Source organism: Podarcis filfolensis, assembly GCF_964270895.1.
Source record: "Podarcis filfolensis genome assembly, chromosome: 10".
Lineage (NCBI taxonomy): Eukaryota > Metazoa > Chordata > Lepidosauria > Squamata > Lacertidae > Podarcis > Podarcis filfolensis.
Window position 1 is genome coordinate 24005527 of NC_139612.1, and position 22145 is coordinate 24027671.

The 22145-nt window shown below is 42.6% G+C and overlaps 2 protein-coding genes across 3 annotated transcripts in view; one reads left to right on the plus strand and one right to left on the minus strand.

Moving 5' to 3' along the window:
• The window catches only part of LOC310743932 (uncharacterized protein), a 419281-nt gene that overhangs the window by 79831 nt on the left and 317305 nt on the right, over positions 1–22145 (plus strand). The gene's annotated exons all lie outside the window — the stretch shown is intronic.
• The window catches only part of ZNF277 (zinc finger protein 277), a 39214-nt gene continuing 23067 nt past the window's right edge, over positions 5999–22145 (minus strand). For both annotated transcript variants that reach the window (XM_083574597.1, XM_083574596.1), the window contains 8 exons: positions 21242–21333; positions 19229–19339; positions 16885–17017; positions 12605–12672; positions 10067–10163; positions 8630–8672; positions 7797–7971; positions 5999–6529 (listed from right to left, as the gene is read on the minus strand). In XM_083574597.1, coding sequence (XP_083430723.1) covers positions 6337–6529; positions 7797–7971; positions 8630–8672; positions 10067–10163; positions 12605–12672; positions 16885–17017; positions 19229–19339; positions 21242–21333 — 912 coding nt within the window. In that variant the 3' untranslated portion in view covers positions 5999–6336. The remainder of the gene's footprint in view (positions 6530–7796; positions 7972–8629; positions 8673–10066; positions 10164–12604; positions 12673–16884; positions 17018–19228; positions 19340–21241; positions 21334–22145) is intronic.

The window sequence follows — 22145 nt, forward strand, 5'->3', positions numbered from 1 at the left end:
TTCTTGTTTCTTTTTGCTCAAGGATACTCAGCAATGGTTGATTTGTCAAGATAACTTGTTCCAATTTGTGGTGATCAGAGATGACTAATACCTTGTTTTCACACCTGCCTGCTTATATCAACCACATCTCTGCATATGAATTCTCACCTTAAGCTTTTGTGTCATCTTTCCTGCTTTAAAGGTCAACGATCCCACCAAAGTTGGGGTCTTTTACTTTTTTCTTTAGAGCTGTTAGCATGGTTGCAAATTCTTTTCCTTGCAAAACAAACCCAGTGTAGTAAAAAAAATTTGTGTGCTCAAAACTGTCCCTATGCTAATTTATATGGTTAAACTAAAACGGTTTGAGAACTTGTTGACATTTTCCATATAACCATCAGTGACACCTTGTGACGACGTTCCTACCTTCTTTATATCAGTCATATCATTTCAATTAGGGAAGAGGAGCTTGTGGACTTCCAGGTGTTTTCAGACTGACCCCTGGCCATTCTGTTTGGGGTTGATGGGAGTTGCAGTCCAACATCTGGAAGGCTACAGGTAAGCCACCCTGACATAATTATATAGGCTTCTGATCGTGCTCCTTCTGGGGTAATTTGTCTACCTTTGGTCCCCACCCTGCACTTAGCTCTCACCTGTGACTCCTAGAAGCTGTCAGCATGTGACAGCAGCCACACCTGGGGGCAGCTTTGGTTGGCTCCCTAAACCAGTTGAGGGTAGCCGATGGGCTCAGGACTGCAATACCTCAAGGACCGCCTCTTTCCATATGAACCTACCTGGACCCTGAGATCATCTTCTGAGGTCCTCCTTCGTGTGCCTCCTTCTCGAAAGGTCCAGGGGGTGGCAATACGAGAACGGGCCTTCTCTGCAGTGGCTCCCCACCTGTGGAATGCTCTCCCCAGGGAGGTTCGCATGGCACTTTCATTATACAGTGGTACCTTGGGTTAAGTACTTAATTCGTTCCGGAGGTCCGTACTTAACCTGAAATTGTTCTTAACCTGAAGCACCACTTTAGCTAATGGGGCCTCCTGCTGCTGCGCCGCCAGAGCACAATTTCTGTTCTCATCCTGAAGCAAAGTTCTTAACCTGAAACACTATTTCTGGGTTAGCGGAGTCTGTAACCGGAAGCGTATGTAACCTGAAGTGTATGTAACCCGAGGTACCACTGTACACCTTCAGGCACCAGGCAAAAATGTTCCTTTTTAACCAGGTCTTTGGTTGATCAGTTTGACATCCTATACCTTTCTAAAATGTGGCTTTTTGGGGGGGGTGTTATTGGGTTGTTGTTTTTATTCTGGTTATATATCTTGTGATCTTTTCTGTGAACTGCTCTGAGACCTCCAGGTATAGGACGGTATATAAACATCATCATCATCATCATCATCATCATCATCATCATACCCTTGTTGAGTTAGGGACTTCCCCTACATGTGAAGATGGGCTCAGGTGGATTGAGCGGAAGATGCCAATGGTCAAAAGGGCAGTTTTGATTTTAGAACCCTCCACAATCACGATGTGGCTGTAGCATGGCAGCAATGCAAGAAGTAAAATGTTCACTGAATTTTATTGCATTCATTTCCTTCATGGTGCATCTTTCTCCCAAAACTCTCTAAGTTTTCCCCTATATTATTCTAGTTTTTTCTCCCTCCAGCAGGTTACTAGATTAGTATCCATAAGTAATAAAATACCATTTTCCAGTATGTCCAAGGAATGGATTTGTCAGCTCTGCCTAGGCAACCTGGTTCTTGCCCAAACATGAGATTCCATCCCTAAGGCAACGGGGGTGGGAACATGCTGTAGCTTTCCAGTCCTCAAGTTTAAGCTTGATATTGAACTAATATCTAAGTCCTTTCATGTACAAACAGCTTTCCTGAAAACTAGCTGCATATGGTTCAAACACAAGATGGCAAAGTCACCTTGGCTTTACTACTTCCGGCATCCTCACAGAATGATTATATCATTACTTGCTGCCGCCGTGTTAAGAACTACTTATTCATTTATAGTACTTATATCCCACTTTAGAGCGCTCAAACGTTCTTACAGCAACTTACTACTAGGGTGGCCACCTATTAACAAAAAATATTTCCACAATTTAAAAAAAATCAGACTCAAAAGTGGAGCACAGGAACAGATAGTACATGGTGATGATAGCATTATTCAGGTGGCAGTTTTTGGCCATTGTGCTTGGTCACCACCTAACAGACAGCAGCTCCTAGCAAAGGCAGAGAGGGCTGAGTAGCCAGAACCCACTCAGCCTGTGATAAAGGCAAATCTTCCCTTCCAGTGTTGGACTGAAGTTACTGGTTAACTTCCTAGCTCCTAGCACCTGCTTCTACCTCCACCAAGCTTCTGTTTATTGGCTTACCTGACCAAAAAGCCTCTTTCCCCCTGCCTGCTTTATGGTGGGATTTTGTAACCACTCAGAATATCATTTTGCAGATTTCCCAAAATTTGGTGTTCACTCCATCATGCACTAAAGGCAATGCAACCACCAGTCCTCTTCTTCCACATGGCATGGGAGCAACTACACATTTCCAAGTTGCAGTATTGTAAAGAATACTAAGCTTATGCCTGACAGACAAAACAGAAGAATAACCATCTAGAAATAATTTCACAGACTGGAGGAGGAAAGAAGTCTGCACCTTGAGTTACGACAATGCACTCCACATGCATAGAAAACAAAAAACCCAGTGCTTGTCTCCCATGGGAGATGGTGAGCTTCCCTTCCTTGGAGGTTTTTTTGGGCAGAGGTTGGATGGCCATCTTTCTTGGATGCTTTATTTGAGATTCCTGCATTGCAGGGGGTGGACTAGATGGCCCTCGGGGTCCCTTCCACTCCACAATTCTATGATTCCATGAAACACAAGATAGCAGAGAATGAAAACACTGAAGCTCAGTCACAGACCATTGTTTGCAATTTCTCTGGAACATAAGAAAACTACCTTATACTAGGGTCAGCCTACTTGTCCATTTTGCACTGAGCGGTCTACTTTGACTGCCAACAGCTCTCCAGGGTTTCAGGTTCAGATTTTTCCAAAACCTGCTATTTGCTGTTTTAAAAGTATTAAAAAAAGAACCCTGGAGATGTCAGGGGCTGAGCATGGAAGTTCTGCATGCAAAGGATGTGCTTTGCTGCCACTGAGCTTTGATCCCATCCCCTTGAGTATAGATAGCACTGAAGTGTTGGTGTGTTTTTTAAAAAAAAGTATTGTTCCTTTCTTTGAAGTCTTCACTTTTCTCTGAAGTTGGCTTCCTCCTTTCCTGCAGTACAGTATATAAAACCATCTCTTGCTGCAAAAGGCATTCACCATCCATTCATTTTGAAGCATTCCTTAACTCTGTCTCATGTTAGCTGTGTTCCAGAGAATCCCTCTTAAAAAAAACCCCAACAAAAACAAAACAAAATCCCTGGCATGTTTCCTTAGCTGTGGACATGCAATGTGGGGTAGCTATAAATTAATTTGCTTAAGCTTTTGTCTTGCATATTTCTAAGATACAGTTTGTTACAGAGGTTTACCTGTGTGCTTAACCATCCTGTATTTTTAGCTGTTGGTTTGGCACAGTAAGACCCTGAAACAAGTGTAATACCAACAAAATAACACATCAACACAACACCCAACTAAAAACAAATATACAGCTAAGCAGTAATATGAATGCCACAAGAATACAGGAAACCAGAAGCATTCTATTTTTGCCCAGTTCAAAATCATATCAAAGCATCAAATGTCTTGGCATGGCTTCTCAAGAAAAAGAACAACAGAAAGGGAACTTTGCAGAGAAGTCTAAAGCCTGGAGCTACCACTGAAAAGGCCCTATTCTATGTTTTCGCCCATCGCACCTTAGGCAGCAGAGGAGCATCTCCCCTGCTGGAAACCTGAGTATTTGGGTATGTTGCTAGACTCAAGGAAAAATTCTGATCCAATTTTTATTTTTACCATATTTTTTAATTAAATAAGAATTTTACAGATCTAGAACACCCCATGAGCCTCTCACTAACACTACAAGAACATCCTCCAACCCGACTTCTTAAAATTCATAATCTCTGGAGCACAAGATGTGACAGAGAGAGGGGAGGGGCAACAGCACAGTATCCATAGGAATAGAAGAAGAAGAAGAAGAGTTTGGATTTGATATCCCGCCTTTCACTCCCCTTCAGGAGTCTCAAAGCGGCTAACAATCTCCTTTCCCTTCCTCCCCCACAACAAACACTCTGTGAGGTAAGTGGGGCTGAGAGACTTCAAAGAAGTGTGACTGGCCCAAGGTCACCCAGCAGCTGCATGTGGAGGAGTGGAGACACGAACCCGGTTCCCCAGGTTACGAGACTACCGCTCTTAACCACTACACCACACTGGCTGTGGCTAATTCCTGTGTACTGTCTGCTATGAACAGAAGTGGTGCTCTGTGTTTGAACTTACGTATCTTTCCTGTTACCTAATCCTTTTAACAAGAGATACCAAAGATTGAACTTTCTGCACACAAAGCATGTGGTCTAACCCTGAACTATTGAGCCAAGTGTTGGAGCCAAGAAGAATTGAGCAGGACTTAGCAGCTCCTCTGCACCAGGTGAAAGTGTGAGTCATACACATGTCTAGTCCTAATCACACTCCAGTCATGAAATCACTGTATGAATTTACACAAACCATTCTCTCTTTGCCAAATCAGGCTAGGTGGCTATTGACCTTCCTAGCAGAAATGGAAAAACGGTATTTAAGAATAAACAAAGCAGGGAATTTGGAGCCTTGCGGACTAAAGCTAGGTGGCGTATACATTTTACCCAAACATGGAAATCTTTGCCAATAAGACGAAGAAGTTGTGGCAAATCTAGGCCTTTAGGGAATTGGATGAGGTCCACTTGGCTGCTATCTAAAGTTGCAGGTCCACTTGGCTGGTCTCTAAAGCTGCTTGGTCAACAGTGTTATTTACCCTAAGCAGAACTGTAACAATTCCGAAATGCCAAACTCACTCTGCTCCCACTTCTGTAACAAATATTGTCTCCCTCTTCAGTTTGGTGCCCCTCAATGTAGCTACATAAAAACCTAAGAAAAATCTGCTGGATCAAGCCAATAGTTAGCATCCTGCTCTCATAACAGCCAACCATATACCTATGAAAGGTACGCAGGCGGCACTAGAGTGCAAGACCACTCTCCCCTCCTGCAAATTCCAGCAACTCGTATTCAGAAATGCGCTGCCTCCGACAGTGGAAGCAGAACATAGTTAAGAGGGCTAGCTCATGTTCTTAATGTTTCTTAAATTACTGTTGGTGAATTATTCTCTTTACATCTGGTCTCTGGCCACCTTTGCCTCCTTCCTTGCTTATTTTCTCCAAATCTTTTCTTTTCAGTTCTAACCTCCACCCAGCCACCCTTTCCCACCTCCATCCCCTTTGACTTGGAACTCTCCCCAGGGATCTTTCAGCTTCCTTCCACTCTGGCCTCTCACCGGTCCAGATCAAGTTCTCCTCTCATTGTTACAACAAGCCTATGCATGTCCACGGCTAAGATCAGATTCATGTTACCGCGTTACTGGCCTTTCCTAAATGACGCTGTGTCCAAGTTAGCAGCAAGGGAAGAAGTGACAAGGAAGCAGTTCGCATACCACTGTGTAACATATGACCAGGCCCAGAGTAGAAATTAGCCTCAACATGAATATTTCACTCTATTATCTCCTGTATTTGCTTTAAACAAGAGATTTTATCTGAATGGAGGAAGCTGAAATCCTGTTCTGCTAATCAGACTCTAAACATCACGACATAGTATACATAAGGGGCTAGGTTGTCTCCTGTTTACAGCTGTAAAACAGCAGGCATAAAAGTTGCTTGATTGGAGATGTTCCGCTGAAAAAGCATCTATACCAATAAACATGACAGCATGTTTCTAACAGCTAAATTAATTCTGCATCTAGCGCTAGAGCTGCAATCCTAAACGGTTTCTCAAAAGCAAGCCTAACTGAATGCAGATCAACTCAGTAAATGTGCATTGTCTTGTAGTAATAATAATAATAATAATAATAATAATAATAATAATAATAATTTTTTATTTATATCCTGTACTCCCCAGCCGAAGCCAGGCTCACAGTGGCTAAAAACAGTAAAATAATACAGCATTCTAAAATCAATTCATTATAAAATCAGTTAAAATCAAATTGATGGCAACCATTGGGCTAGAGTTCTGTGAAGAATTACCAAAGAAGGGGGTCAGGCTAAAATAAGAACATAGAATTAGTTTCTAATTTATTTTTTTAGCTTCTCTCTCAGAGTGGGTCTATTGCAGCCTGTCAAAGTTACCAAATCACCTTTTGCTTTGCGAGGAAACTGCGTATTCAGAAAGATGCTTCACTTAATTATCAAGGTTCTCCATTATTTATCTCCTCACAAAGAAGTTGATTTAACACACTTGTCCGTTTCAGAGCCTCTATGTTAGAAATATCCTCGCTGATGACAGGCACATCCTCTTTCTGTTTCCCAGCTGTCAATTCATCCTCACTGTCCGAGAGCGTACAGAGAAGGGTATCGTTTTCATAGGTAGGAAAATAATACCTGGAAAGAACAGTGAAGAACAACGTCATACCTTGTCACTGAAAGTCCCCTTTACAAACATGCTTTTAACTGGCAACATTGGTCCTGCTTCCACACGGCATTACCTTACTGTTTGCATATCCCGGCTGACAAAGCCTAGTGTGGGGTATGCATATGAATATTACAACCATGTAGGTGGGTGCCAATCACATGGGAAAGAGAGACAATTTGAGACCTCCCACATGAATGCAATATTTGAACACATTTCCTAATACTGCTCCCCACACTGCTGGGGAAGCAGTCCCAATATTTGGATGGGCAAGTATATATGCACAGTATGTTTTCTTCCACATAAATCAACACATTTAGTTATTAGAAATCTTAACAGGAGTTTATGGGCTGTTTAAGGTAATAATACTGTATATTATTTCTAAACATCCACCCCGTTTTTGATTTATTCTGCTTGGAGTAATGACCTGGTTCCATCCAACTCACTGCACTGTGAGTTCTGGGTGCAGGGCAGGAGTTGGGTCCATTACTCACAGCCAAAGTGAAAATGTAAATTTGTGGTCGAGGACAGCTCACTTTCTAACTTTATCCATAACCTGGTAAAAGTCATGCACTCACCAACACACATATTGTATTCCTTGTATTATATCACTTGGGTAATACCCATGTTTCAGCCAAGCAAAGCGGACATTGCAGTCTGTTCTATCGCCCTTTTACTCTTAAGGTATGTGGCTATCAGATACTACACATAAAACTTATTAAGTCTTCGGAAAAGACCCATATGGTACAGCAAGGGCAGAGAATGCAGAATCCATGTCTCATTTACAAGACACTAAGCTGGTTCTCATGAAACAGTATGTCAAACTATGATTTACTGAGACTTTGCAGGCTCCAGGAGAGGAGCTCCCAGATATTTTGCTCCTCTCCCCAGTACTTTTTACTGATGGGTTGAGCTTAGCCAAGGTTTGGCTTAATGTGTTTATGGTTAAGCTGTCTCTGCACTAATTACAACCTGTAACCAAGGTTTGCTCTTGGCTACAGATCATGGTTAGTGATGGTTAGTCACCACAAGTCTGGGTTCAAAGGACACACTACTAAGCCGAAGCTTATTTTTCTCAGGGCAGTAAAAAAGATCTGGGGTGCAGCAAAGTGGCTGTAAGTTCCTTTCTGGTGGGGGAGGGCTGCACATTCACATGGACACACGGCTTACTGTGCCGTGCAAACCAGGTCACTATCATGCACTGAGCACAACACTGGAGAAAAACAAAAACACTCTTACTGTGGCTGATCCCACATGGATCTGGCTGGCAGAAGTGTTATATGTCTGGACTCTTCCATATGATTTACCAACTCCCTTTTCGATTGAAATTTCTCCTGGCAACTGTAGCATCGACACTGATGGACCTCTCTTCTGATGAAGTTCAACAATTTCACTTGTTGATAGAAATTCAAACCTAGCAGAGAGAAAAGGTTTTTTTTTTTTAAGGTGCAGGGGGAAAGGGGGACTGGAAGACACAAGCAGTGAAGGCAACCATTTTGGCCCATTAAAAAAATGAAACAAATCCAAATTAGGATAATACTTTTCTTAAGCCAACCAATATATCACAAAATAGCTAACGAGCTTTTGAGTTCCTAAGAAGTCTTCATCGGGCTAGGTGCTAAACAGAATATTGAGGGGGTTAGTGGGAGCAAAGAGAAAGCATTTTTTTTGGCTTATGTTCAACCCATGGAGTATGTGTCTAGTTGCAGTCTTGAGATGGAACAGGGAAGGAGGTATCTAAATCTTTTCTGCCGTTTCCCCCAATTCTCCAGAGCTGATTTGGGAAGGAAGCACATGTGAGAGGAAGCACAGGCTGCTTTGTTGGAGAAGAGTAAATCCTTGCACTAAAAGAACAAGAACAATACATACTGTCCTCAATCTGCTTATTACAGTGATTTCTTGAGAACCACTATATGTATCGCATGCTACCCTTTTACATTCAGGAAAGGTCAGAACTGCCAAAACTGAAACATTTGGGAGTGACATAGGTTGACCTCTGGTCCTGCACTTTTGAGAAGACACATTTCTAGCAGCAGTAGAGGTCCCTGATACAGTATATGCTTTTTACTCACCGTGCTCAGCCTTAATGTTTAGCAGGTCGAATCCATGAGCCTCCTGGAATTTGGGAAGAGCAAAAAGAGCTTCTAATTGTGAATAATTAAGAACTTTTCAAATTGAAAACATCTGAAGTTTATAAAGAACAGGTGCACCTTAGCAAGTATGCTGTGATTACAGGCTATGGACTACTGCTTCACGCTACTATTGTTAGGACGTTATAAGCAGCATCACAGGAAATTAAACTACCATTCCACCTAGCAGAGGGCTATTTTACTCTGCATGGTATTTGCCAAGCTTGCTCCTTAGAATTCGTTAACTGTGAACACCAGGGATTGAAACTCAGGCTTTCAGTACTCAGCGTGCATGTTCTATTAAGATAGACCTATTAAGAGAGACCTAAGTAGGATATGGGACACAGGTGGCACTGTGGGTTAAACCACTGAGCCTAGGGCTTGCTGATCAGAAGGTCGGCGGTTTGAATCCCCGCAACGGGGTGAGCTCCCGTTGCTCGGTCTCTGTTTCTGTCAACCTAGCAGTTCAAAAGCACGTCAGAGTGCAAGTAGATAAATAGGTACCGCTCCGGCGGGAAGGTAAACAGCGTTTCCGTGCGCTGCTCTGGTTCGCCAGAAGTGGCTTAGTCATGCTGGCCACATGACCCGGAAGCTGTACGCCGGCTCCCATGGCCAATAAAGCGAGATGAGCGCCGCAACCCCAGAGTCGGTCACGACTGGACCTAATGGTCAGGGGTCCCTTTACCTTTACCTTATGTAGGATATAGGTCTCTCAAGTGGATTACTGAAATGCTAACCTTTACAAGTGGGGCCCTGCAACAAAATGCTGCAGTGTGCCATGCTTCTGTTCAGGGTACAAGTGACTCTAAGCCACACCCACCCACCCCATCAGCCAGCCAGTATTCTGTGCCCATTGAGCTTCTTCAGTCCCCGCTGGGTTGTTTTTCATTTTCTTTTCCATTTTGTGTTTTATCAGAGAAGCCTGGACAAATTGTACCCAGTCCCAGCTGCATTAAAATATTTTATTTATTTACTACACCTGCCAATAATAACATAGCATGAGTACAAGAAGACTCGAATCAGTATGATGATGATGATGATGATGGTGATTCTAATCTTTCCTTATTATAAATGCAAAGTTTTAAACTCTGCCAAAACATTCTCTCTGCTGAAACTAATAAAGTACAGAACAGCTTTCCCCAATATGGTGGTCTTCAGATATTTTGGTCTGCAACTCCCACCAGCCCTGGTGGGCATAGAGAATGTTAAGGAATCATGGAAGTTGTAGTCCAAAGTATCTGGAAGGCACCATGTTGTGAAACAATGACATAAAACAGTGGGGTTTTTTGGACTAGAACAGGGCACCTGAACGCTATCAAATTATATCTTCCCCCTTTTCGAAAGCAAGATCTAATACAGAAAGTGGAACAATCATCTTACCTCCATGTGAGCATAGAGCTTTTCTGTAGTGTCGGCTTGCTTTTCACAGAAAAGGCACACTGCACAAACGGGATGTTCTTCCCAGCCGGACCAGTCTCTGCAAAAAAAGCAGTGCAAAAAGCCAGTTGAAGTTGGTGATTTGCAAAGGTTTCTGAAAGATATGGAGATGCTACAGACATGGGACCCAATTCTGCTTCAACTTATCCAACATGAAAGTAAACGGGAATCAACTTCACAGACTGTCAGGCAGCTACATCAATGCAAAGTAATGCCCCTTTCTGTGGAAACCGGAACAGAGTTGAAACCTATTTCACAAGAGTCTTCACCACATGCAAGGCAGCCATGATATTCCATTCCCCCACTGCAGTTTTCACCCCAAAACTCTTGAGCATTCCAGTCACTAAGCATACTCGGTCCTCATTGGATGAGTTTTGAGGGTTCTTTTTAGCTTTTCATGTTTTTTTCATGTAAACATTTTTTGAACTTCTGCAAACCTTGGGGCTCTCTGTTTCTCACAGGCCCTTGGCTACATAGCTTTCGGCACTCAGCATCTGACTCTGCTCTAACGGGGAGTGATAGCATAGGCTAGCTATAAGAATGCATGCAATACTGCCAGAAATCAACCCTTTGAACTGTCCTTTGGAGTAGGTCTTACCATCTCTAAGGTCTTACCACTACCCAAGGTAACGGAATTCCACAGCCCTTTCACATCAGGCTGCCATGCCCTCCCTTGCTAATCTGTGGCCAGGCATCTCTTCTATAAATCTAACAAGAACAGGCAGCATTCTTTCTCCTGGTTATGCAGACATGACTAACGCTTATTATTTGATAAGGCAAATCACTGTTTACAGTGGTACCTCGGGTTAAGTACTTAATTCATTCCGGAGGTCCGTTCTTAACCTGAAACTGGTCTTAACCTGAAGCACCACTTTAGCTAATGGGGCCTCCCGCTGCCGCCACACCACCGGAGCACGAGTTCTGTGCTCATCCTGAAGCAAAGTTCTTAACCCGAGGTAATATTTCTGGGTTAGCGGAGTCTGTAACCTGAAGCGTATGTAACCCGAGGTACCACTGTACTGCAGAAGGGTATGGGTGTGTTTACTTGTAAGGAACAAACGCAAGGTAAAGCAATACTTCATTTCCACAGAGGGTGGTTTGCTTCCAGTGTGCAGTTGGACAAAGCCACTTCCGAACTGGAGAGGAGGTGGGGTTGCGGGCCCACGCCCCCCCCACGCATGCGGGGGCTGACTCACAGCCCCCGCGAGAGTGAGGGAATCCTCGGGCGCGTCATCGTCCCGACCAGCCAATCGGCTGGCCGGGGAGGCGTGGCCTGGGCTACTTAGGGCTGACGTGCCCGAGGATTTTCCTCTCTTTCCCGTTCCAGCTGCTCTGGTTTCCCACCCCACCCTCTCTTAGGTTTAGCTCTCTGACATTGCTATGGACTTTGGTTGGTCGCCGTCAAGGGGCCTGGTAGGAATTTTTTCCACTTGGCAAATTGGCACCAGCCATTTGGTTTTTCGCCTACCTCGTAGCAAATCATCACAACTTCCTCGGCATTGGTGGTTAGGCATTGGTAGGGGTATTGTTATGTAAATGAGGGGGGAAGGAAGCGCCATCACCTTCCCCCAAAGCAAAGGGTAGTCCGGTAAAGGACTCTGGGGGGCGTTGCCCTGTCCGAAGCCTATGGAGGTGTGGGCCTAAGAGTGGTGACCCTGGGGGAGATCCTAGTTGATGTACATCAGCAGGACTCCCCCCACTGGTGGTTAACCCTTATTGGCCTTCATGCAATTGGGCTGAAGCCCGTTAGTCGATAGGACCAATGCCTAAGCCAATACCGCTCAATTCCTGCAATCAATAAAGTTGTGGCCTTTTACGCCCATTAACCTTAAAATACTGTGTCCTGTGTCTTTATTTCCCAAGTGGGGAGGGGGACTTGCCATGCAATGCCATCTCTATAGTAATCAAAACCATTAGCTAGTGGCCATGATCCGAAATAACAGCTAGAAAAGGAATTGTATTTTATTCCCACCGGCTCAGTTTCGCCTCCTCTTAACCCCCATTTCCTCTCCAACCCCTAACTCTAAATTTCTGAGAACTTTAAATGAAGGAATAAAAAACTGCTGCAAAATTTTGTAGTGCGCTGGGGCCTAGCTTTTCTGTGCTATCTCCCCTAGGGCACTTGCCCCTTTGCTTTGTTTTCTGACTCTCATGGGGGTTATGAGAGAATTGGGGAAATACGGTGGGCTCTGCTTCTTTAGAAGGGCAGTCCATACAGTTTATTGCTATGCCCTAACTGGAAAGGACATACATTAAAATGCAAAATTATTGTAAGTGGGGTGGGAATACATGGCATGTTGAACTGTATCTTCTATGGCTGTGGAGCTCCTCGTGGTTGCTAAAAAAACGCTGGAAATCCTATTCATCAACATTCTCGGCCATACCTACATTGTCCCCGAATGCCACTTTTTTTACAACATAATGTTGCCAAGCCCGCAGAACAGATTTCCCACCACTCTAAACTTTAAATACAACTCTTACTCTTCCTGGTTGTCCAACAATTCTCTGTCATCTTCGGACTGAACCTCTTCCCAGGTCTTGCCAAATTCCTGGAGGGGAAAGAAAAATGCACAGAGCAAACATGAATCCATTATACTTCAGCAACAGTCAATGCTCCAAGTCTTAGTCTTAGACAGTGGATGTAAATAATTCAAAATGAGGCCACTCAAGGTCATTTACAGCTAAATTAAAAACAGCTTAAAACACAGAAAAGAAAGCAATAATTAAAAAAAAACATTAATAGAACTAATATGTATATATGTATGTATCTATATGTATATGAGACCTGTTAAAATATACAAATCATCACACTACTCCTCTCCTTAAAAACAGTCAGTTCCCAAAACCAGTCGGAATAAGTTTTCACCTACATGTCTTACATTTTTACATTTCCAGTAAAGCATTTGCCTCCTTGTAATAGCTTGTTAGAGTTAAGATACTGTTGTTTTACTGTGGGAAAATGTACTATATGTATGTATGTATGTATGTATGTATGTATGTATGTATGTATTTTTATTGTTAGCCTGCCACAAAAGCCTAAACTGGCTGGTTTGGTAGTATAAATTATGTTTATTTTGTTTTAAAAATTGTTATATTTTGTGTAATTTTGCACACCACCTTGAAGGGTCAACTGTCCCCCAAGGAGGGTGTATATATCAGGTAATAAATAAATACAATAAATATTTAACTAAAAAAATATATATCATGAAGATTTCTAGGGCCAAATTGACAGAATTATGTCTGTGCCACCTTTAACATTGTTTGAGCACATAGCCTGACACGAAATCTAATATTGGGCTGGATTATGTTAAAATTCTGACTCTTTGTCAAGATGTGACTCTGGGTAAGTTGGAGTGCCACAGATACGACCCACTTTTATTTTATATCCTTTTCTGGCAATGCATGTTTTTTTTCTGGGGGTGGGGAAGACAGAAGGGCCATTATGTTTGAAGGAGCTACAACACTGAGGAGTAAGGTAAAAATGTTTGAAATAACAGTAAAGCACCATCTAGCTACTCAAATGCTAAGTGTATTATTAGCTAGATGCTTAGATCAGGAGTAGCCAGGTGGCATTTTATTTTAAAGGGTTTTTGCCTTATTCACACAACATTGTAGGTCCTTCAGACACAGTGTTCGTTATTACCACTTCTAGGTATGTCCTACCCTTGTTCCTTATTAAATAATAACACAGAAAAGTCACGGAGACAAGAGATTAAAATGGAGTCTTACAAATCTACAACGACCCTATTGCAATATTTTATAGCCAATGAAAACACACACACAAACACAAAAAGACCAGTCCCATAGCTCCATCAAAGCTGCTACAGCGTGTCAGGTAAACGGCGCACAGACATACATTTGTTAGAACAGCCTGCAACAAGATGTCAGTACAGATTAGGGAATTTGGATCCTGTAATTAATTCAGAGATGCTACTCTCGAGGGTAAACTCTCCAAGTGCGGCAGCCAGATTCATTAACGTTACCAGGATAGTGAGATAACTACCGGTACCTCACATTAACACCCCTCTCACCACACACACCCTCCATAGTACCACGCGGCCTCCCATGTCGAGTGGTCATGTCGAGCAGCTAGCTTTTTAATGAAAAGCTAATAAACAGGGGTGGGAAGGGGGTGGCAGAGGAAGAGTTCTCTTCCCTAACCACTTACAGTATAATGGTATCAAGTGGGGACGCGGGTGGCGCTGTGGTCTAAACCACTAAGCTCTTGGCCTTGCCAATCAGAAGGTCAGAGGTTCAAATCCCTGCAACGGGTTAACCTCTGTTGCTCTGTCCCAGCTCCTGCCAACCTAGCAGTTCGAAAGCACACCAGTGGAAGTAGATGAATAGGTACCACTGCGGCGGGAAGGTAAACGGTGTTCCCATGCGCTCGGGCTTCAGTCACAGTGTTCCATGGCACCAGAAGCGGTTTAGTCATGCTGGCCACATGACCCGGAAAGCTGTCTCAGGATAAACACCAGCCTGAAAGCAAGATGAGCGCTGCAACCCCACAGTCGCCTTTGACTGGACTTAACCGTCCAGGGATCCTTTACCTTTTTACCTAATGGTATCAAGTGACCCCAAGTTTAGAATAAACAAAAGCTTTAGATTTTTTAGGCTACATCAGGTTTTAAGTAATCTCCAGCTATACCGAAAGCAATGGGGAATTTTACCTCTTTCAACAAGTTCACTGCAGGAGAATTACAGAAGCAAACTGCCCAATGGCTTGTGCTTGTTCTCCGCTACTGGAATTAAAAGTCTTTACAGTGGTACCTCGGGTTACATACGCTTCAGGTTACATACACTTCAGGTTACAGACTCCGCTAACCCAGAAATAGTACCTCGGGTTAAGAACTTTGCTTCAGGATGAGGACAGAAATCATGCTCCGGCGGCGCAGCGGCAGCAGCAGGAGGCCCCATTAGCTGAAGTGGTGCTTCAGGTTAAGACCAGTTTCAGGTTAAGAACGGACCTCCGGAACGAATTAAGTTCTTAACCCGAGGTACCACTGTATTAACAGGACCATTTCATTATCTGCATAGGCACACAGGCACTCATGTAGTACGGCAGAAGGGTGAGCCCAAGGGCCAGGCAATCCCCTCCTTCCCCCATGCTCATTTACCTCTTCTTATTCCATGTGGTTGGTGGGGTTACACAAGCCTCAGACTTGCTCCTGTGTCCTGGCATATTGCAAACACACCTAAACTTTGTGAATAGCCCCTCAGACAGGCTTAAAGCAAGCCAGGCCAGTTAAACTTGTAAATTTGTAAATTGCCCTGTGGTCTTCCAATGAATGGCAAAATATAAATTTAATGAACAACAACAACAAACTGTGACACAGAAAACTACTTTAGAGTAACTAGCACACAGGATCTCCTAGCCATAAGGCACAAATAATCCCATTAAGTGAAATTCTAGTACACAGGCAATACTAGAAAAATTATTACTGCTATTTCAGTAACTCTTGAGTTTTATACAATATTTACTGCCCAATAAAAACACTCTTATAAGGCGATAGCATTACATTTCTGTCTTCTTAGAAAAATCAAACATGGTTTTGAAGAGCTGGTTCATGACCTCCAAATGCTTCAGGGTGTGCAATAATGAACGAGAGAGGCTACACATCTGTCATTTCAATTATGTCAGTCCACATTCAGTTAAAGAGAAAGGGAAAGCTTTAATAGTGGCTGGGAAACTAATTCAGCCTTAGTGAAATGCCAGTGCGATACCGGATATCAGAATGTTAGCACTGCAGTATAACACCTCCAATGCCTTGGGACCAAAGAACTTAAAAAGCATTCCTCAGTATCCACCATCCTGGGCCCTACGATCAGTAGGGGAGGCCTTGTTGGTGTTGACCTGTCTCCCCCTCGTTATTAACATTTGGGGGGTGGATTTAAAAACATGCCCATTCACCTTGGCTGAAAGAGGCATTTCCGTTTCTTGGCCACAATGAAATGCTAGTTTTGTCCCTTGGTCTCGCAGAACATGGCCAAAAAACAAGCAAGAGCAACAGTTACCTCATCCACTCCACATTTTACCAGATTCTCGGAAAGAATATCATGAAAGACTTGGTCAAAAACCTTACAGAAATCAAGATATACTATGTGGCAGCATTTCCCTGATCTACCAAGCTTTTAACTCTACAAGAGAGAGAGAGAGAGAGAGAGAGAGAGAGAGAGAGAGAGAGAGAGAGATTTGTCTGGTATGACTTGTTTTTGAGAAACCCATGCTGTGTTTTAGTAATCATAGCACCCTTTTTCAAGTGCTCACAGGCTGACTGTTTAATTATCTGTTCTAGAACCTTTCCTGGTATCGTTGTCAAGCTCCCTAGCCGGCAAAGCACTTGCATCCCATTGATTTAAAACTGGTGAGACTTAAAGCTGATTCAGTTTGATGGCATCATGCATACAATTTGCAAATCAGGCTGCAATTTCAGACATTCTTACTAGGCAGGAAGTCCCAGTGAACTAAAAAAATGAGTTGACACATAGAGGATTGCACTGTCAGTCAAATAAGAGTTGCATATACAGGGGACGCTCAGGTTGCAAACGTGATCCGTGCGGGAGGCACGTTCGCAACCCGCAGCGCTGTGTCTGCACACGCGCGGGTCGCGATTCGGCATAGCGTGATTTAGTGCTTCTGCACATGCGCCAAAACCCAGAAGTAACCTATTTCAGTACTTCTGGGTTCGGCGCGGCGTACAACCTGAAAACGTGCAACCTGAAGCGTCTGTAACCCGAGGTATGACTGTACATCAACTTACCAGATAATTAATGATATAAAATCTGTCATATTCTCTGTTTTTGGCGTTGATTCTGCGATGCTGCTTCTTTCTCATGTGGTCCTTGAGTGTGTTCTTATCTCGAAAGGTTTTTTCACAGTACAAACACTGCAAGCTAAGATTAAAAGTAAATAAATAAAATTACAAACTGGTGCTAGGGACATTACTGTAAGGAACTAGCCAGTTACTTCAAGTAACTATGATGACAGCAGCTTACTTTGAGAAAGCATTGTTAGATAAATTTAAAGCGAGAAAGACACCCCCCCCCCCGAATCAGGCAGCTCGTGGTTTTCAGGAGCATATGCTGAATTAGAAGGCTTAAGGCATGCGTTAACGCTCTGTTTCAGCAGCTGTTTTGATGCAAACTCCAACATAATCTTGGAGCACCCTGCAAGAGCTGGCATAGCTCAGTTGGCAGAGCATGAGACTCAATTTCAGAGTCGAGGGTTCGAGTCCCACCTTGGACAAAAAATAGCTGCATTGCAGAGGGCTGGATTAGAAGACAACAATTCTGTGATTCTGTGATTACTTGAAGGCACAATGGGAGTGCACTTTCAAAAGACAAACGTCGCCCAATGTCAGTTGATTGACAGGTAGGTGACCCCACCCGTTTTTAAAATTTGTCCCTGGAGGGGGAGAGCAGATATAGTATTGGCTCACCAGAGAAAAAACACATTAATCCCTTGTGTTAAAGGAACCACCACTGCCAACTGATGTAGTGTAAATATGTAAAATTAAATTATTTTTTGGGAATTATTGGTGGTTTGGCCTTGTATAATTTATATGACTGCTGATTTATTGGTACTACTGAGCTTTTTTTTTTTTACATGTTTACAATAACTTTTATAAATTTTCTGTATTGTATCCTCGTACAGTATTTGACACTGGAATAAACAAGTTACGCAGCCATGGAAGCAAAGAATATAAAAACACACACAACTAAATTTATGCAATAACAAATATATATATATACAAAAAAAAATATCAAAGCATAAACCACTGCAAGCACAACAGACTGAGCTTTAGCTGTTGGCATCATTTGGTACTGGATGAAAATGCCCTTCAACACAGAAAAAAATGGATTGACTTAATACGGCAAGAATATTATTTTAAAGATTGCTTATTGCAAGAGTGTTACAGTGTGGAAGAACCTTAGTAAGTCATGCTTCAGATAGCTTTGGGCAGAGTGACTCTGCTTGGCATTAATATAATGCTGATTGATCAGATTCCCATATATCTCATTCTGCTGCCTGAGCAAGAAGCACAGGGTCCCTTTGCGCGGATGCATGATTCGCAGATCAATGTAACTGAACTGATTTGAAGAACATTTTAACATGTTAGCATATTGCATTGGTAAGTAAAAATACTGCCCTCTCTCCAACCATCACACACACAAACACACATATTTCCTGCCTTCAGGTGCCCAGATTGGTCAGGGATTGCATTTAGAGACCATTTCCAACTTTTACTGTTACTTCATCCATAGAACTATGAAACAATATTACTTATTCAATTCCCAGGCTCCCTTTTATAAGCTCTTAAAAATCCATTTTCTACCAACTGAATCAGTTGCTTCTGAATACTCAAGGACCTATACATCAAGCTCTTTTTTTCATAAACACAATTCGGAGATAATCGAGCTGCTCCTTACTATTGATTTAATTCCAAACTTTTTAAAAAAATAAATAAATGCAAGAAGCACCCTCCCCACCTCCTTTCCAGTAGTGACTGTGGATGTACAATGGGTTGTTTTTATTTAGCGGATTTTCTGTGGTAAGGGGAAATTCAGATTAATGTTAAGGAAAGTATGGTTTGGGATAAGCATTTTCATGAAGACAAAACTATGTTTGTAAAAAACTGCAGTGGTTCCACAATGAACGCACATCTGGAAGCATCCCAAATCTTTGTACAGTGGTACCTCGGGTTACATACGCTTCAGGTTACAGACTCCGATAACCCAGAAATAGTACCTTGGGTTAAGAACTTTGCTTCAGGATGAGAACAGAAATCGTGCTCCGGCGGCGCGGCGGAAGCAGGAGGCCCCATTAGCTTCAGGTTAAGAACAGTTTCAGGTTAAGAACAGACCTCCGGAATGAATTAAGTACTTAACCCGAGGTACCACTGTATAAGTGACACTACTGCTCTTTCCAATCCTGATATACAAAAGCTATGTATATCAGGGACCTGGGTTCAAAGAGGAATGGTTTAGGTGAAGATAATGATGTGAAGAACCTCCAAAACAATATACAGAGTCTCTCGTGTACACTAACTTATTTGTTACAATTATCATATCCAGTCTTTGGGTAAACTTGGCTACTTAGCGCACCTGTCTAGTTTCTTCTGTAGAAGTTCCAAAAACTCCTCACAGTGTACAATGTTATCTGGCAGCCCAACATTGAATGCATGATCGTTTGCCATGTGATTGAGAAGGTCTGATCTACAAAGGAAGAATTCAAGCAGAGCGTTAGTTCCTTTAACATACTTTCACGGCAGCTTCAAAACATGGCTCTTTGGGTTGGTGGGTTGTGGGGGGAAGAAAGAGGCTGGTGCTATGGTTTAAGGAGCATCACTAAAAATAAATGTCCTTTCTCCCCTTTGTAAGTGTGCCTCTTTTCCCTGCAGAGGCCAACATGGAGAGAGGAAGAAAGCCCAAAGAGTCTTTCTGAAGCGGCTCTCTGTACTCGGAACACTTAAAATAGTATAAAACCGCAACTAAGTAACTGCACTGTTTCTTTTTTTGCGGCTAGACAAATTATTTCCACTTAACTGAAGAAAATGTGGATTTCACCCCTATAAAACCAACACTGAATAAGTTACAGCACTGTGCGCAGCTTTCCCAGCAGCGAAAGCAGTTGTGTGTAACTAAATGGGAAAATTTACATCTCAGATTTATCGCCACCTCACTGCAGCATTTCACAACCTGACCTGCCAGCTTGAAACCAAAAAGAATTGCTAATTTTAACCAATACTCTAATTACTCACCGGGGGCACCATTTGAGCAGATTTCAGTAGAAATGGGAGAATATATTAACGCTTTGCAGAGGTCACCAACCTTTTTGTGCCCAGGGGCACCTAGGCAAACTGGATAAACTGAACATGGCTCCCCTCCCAACCTATTCTATTGGCTACAACAAAACGATCCTTTCAGACCTAATACCAGGGTTGGGGAAGGGATCCTGCAGACACCCAAGAAGGCTTCTATGGGCATGTGCCAGTCAGTCCATCTTGGTGCCTTCTGAGTGGTAGCAACACAAGACAAACCCACACACCTTTTTTAAAAAAGGAAAGGACCTTGGCATGCAAAACAAGTACATAAATCAAATTCATTGTTTAGAACCAGGTACGTGATGAGAAAGAGCCAATGCAAAGCTAGAAGAGAATATTCCCACCACTAAAATGTGTGATGGGCTTGGTTTGCACACGGTTAACTATGTTTTAAAGATGAATGTGCAGCATGCTGGTGCCCAGGGCTAAAACCATGGGCAAAAACTCTTGGTTACGGATTGTGGTTTATTCTGAGAGACAAGCCACAAACCCAGCTTCAGACATAATACCAAGTCAAACCATGGCAATGTGTCCAAGATTTTAGCCCAGTATACTGCACAACACCTTGACAGTATTGTGGTTTAAAGTGATGTGCACAGCAGGCCACTGAGATTCATAGATCACTAATTCATAGATCTACTAATTCATAAATAACAATTCTGGTCCAACAACAATGGTATGTCAGACCGAAAGTGAGCTGTGTGCCCATGTCAACTAATGGCATAGTCAACTAGAATGCCAGTCAACTAATGATTCAGGACAGGCAAAACAAAAGAATTCTTTACGCTTCTTCTTTTATGGATTTCATTGCACATGATGTGATGATGGCCAATGGCTTACAAGACTTTGAAAGGGGATGAAGTCATGGACAATAGATCTATCAATAGCCATTAGTCATGATGGCTAAATCCTTGTTCCAAAGCATTGTGCGTTCCCCAAGTTGCTCATGGACTCCAAAACCCATCAGCCCCAGTCAGCATGGCCAATCATCAGGGATGAGAGAGGCTGTGGCCTTCCAGATGCGGCTGGACTACAAAATCTCCACCACTGCCTTAGCTAGTTGATGAGCATGTGTGAAATGGGATGTTGGACTGTATGGACCCTTTGGTCTTTCCACCAGCACTTTTCTGACACTGGGCTACCTGTAGGCAACTCTAACATTTTGCCAGCTATAAAATGCTGCTACAGCCACATCTGTACCAAAGCCTTATAGTGACATTTCCATTTCCCCCATTTGCATAGGCTTGGGATGTTCACGAGGATGAAAACGCGTAGTCAAACGTTCATCGCTAACCTGTTACCAGTAAACTCTTTATCACAGAACATGCATGCACCGTGAAAGTCGGTGTCATTTCTCTCTCGCTGCTGTTGCTCCAGATTCTCTCTCTGTTGAACAGGAAGAAAAACAACACATGCAATCACATTCATTTTTGAAAATAGCTTCATTGTAAATTATTCCTAGCAGTTTTCCATTGTCTCTCATTATCAGCTAATGAGCAACACAGGCACTTGATTCATTTGAAAACATGGTTTTCTCGCCGACGATTAGGTTCAAATGTTCACACAGCATGAAGGAAGAGTAACAGGCAAAACAGGAAGACCTGAAGGCTGGTTTAATCCAGTGCACTTCAAATGAAAACTGGAGAAAATGTATTTGCTCCTCCCAAAATAAGAATTTGGATGACACAAGGATTGATGGACTCAATCTGCGTAACGAAAAGATTTTAGCCTCGATAAATCAATATGATCATCAATGGCTCCTTGATGTATAGGTGCACCCTTGTGAATAAAAGGAGCATTTTTTTAAAATCTTAAATAATATAGGTTTAAGCCTTAAACCAAAGCAAAACATTTTATCATATATTCCTAACAGGTCTCCCAGAACACTTAAAAAAACCATTTTTGTATCTATTTCTAGGAATTTTCTCCTCCAGTTTAAATAAAAGCTGCATTTTACTGCTGAGTGTTCATAGTATGAAGCTGCATATTGCTTCAGGCAAGAGAACTGAGTTAAGAGAGGCTAGGTGTATCTTTTCCACGAGAGAGATTGAAGCAAGAAATCATTTATATTTTACACAAGTAACGGAAGACCTAGAGTGAGGAAACTGGAACTTGAAGATACTTAGGTTTCTCCTCAATGCACAGGAGATATAAAGAGCTCAAGATTTAAAATGTTGTAGAACTAAAAACCCTCGACA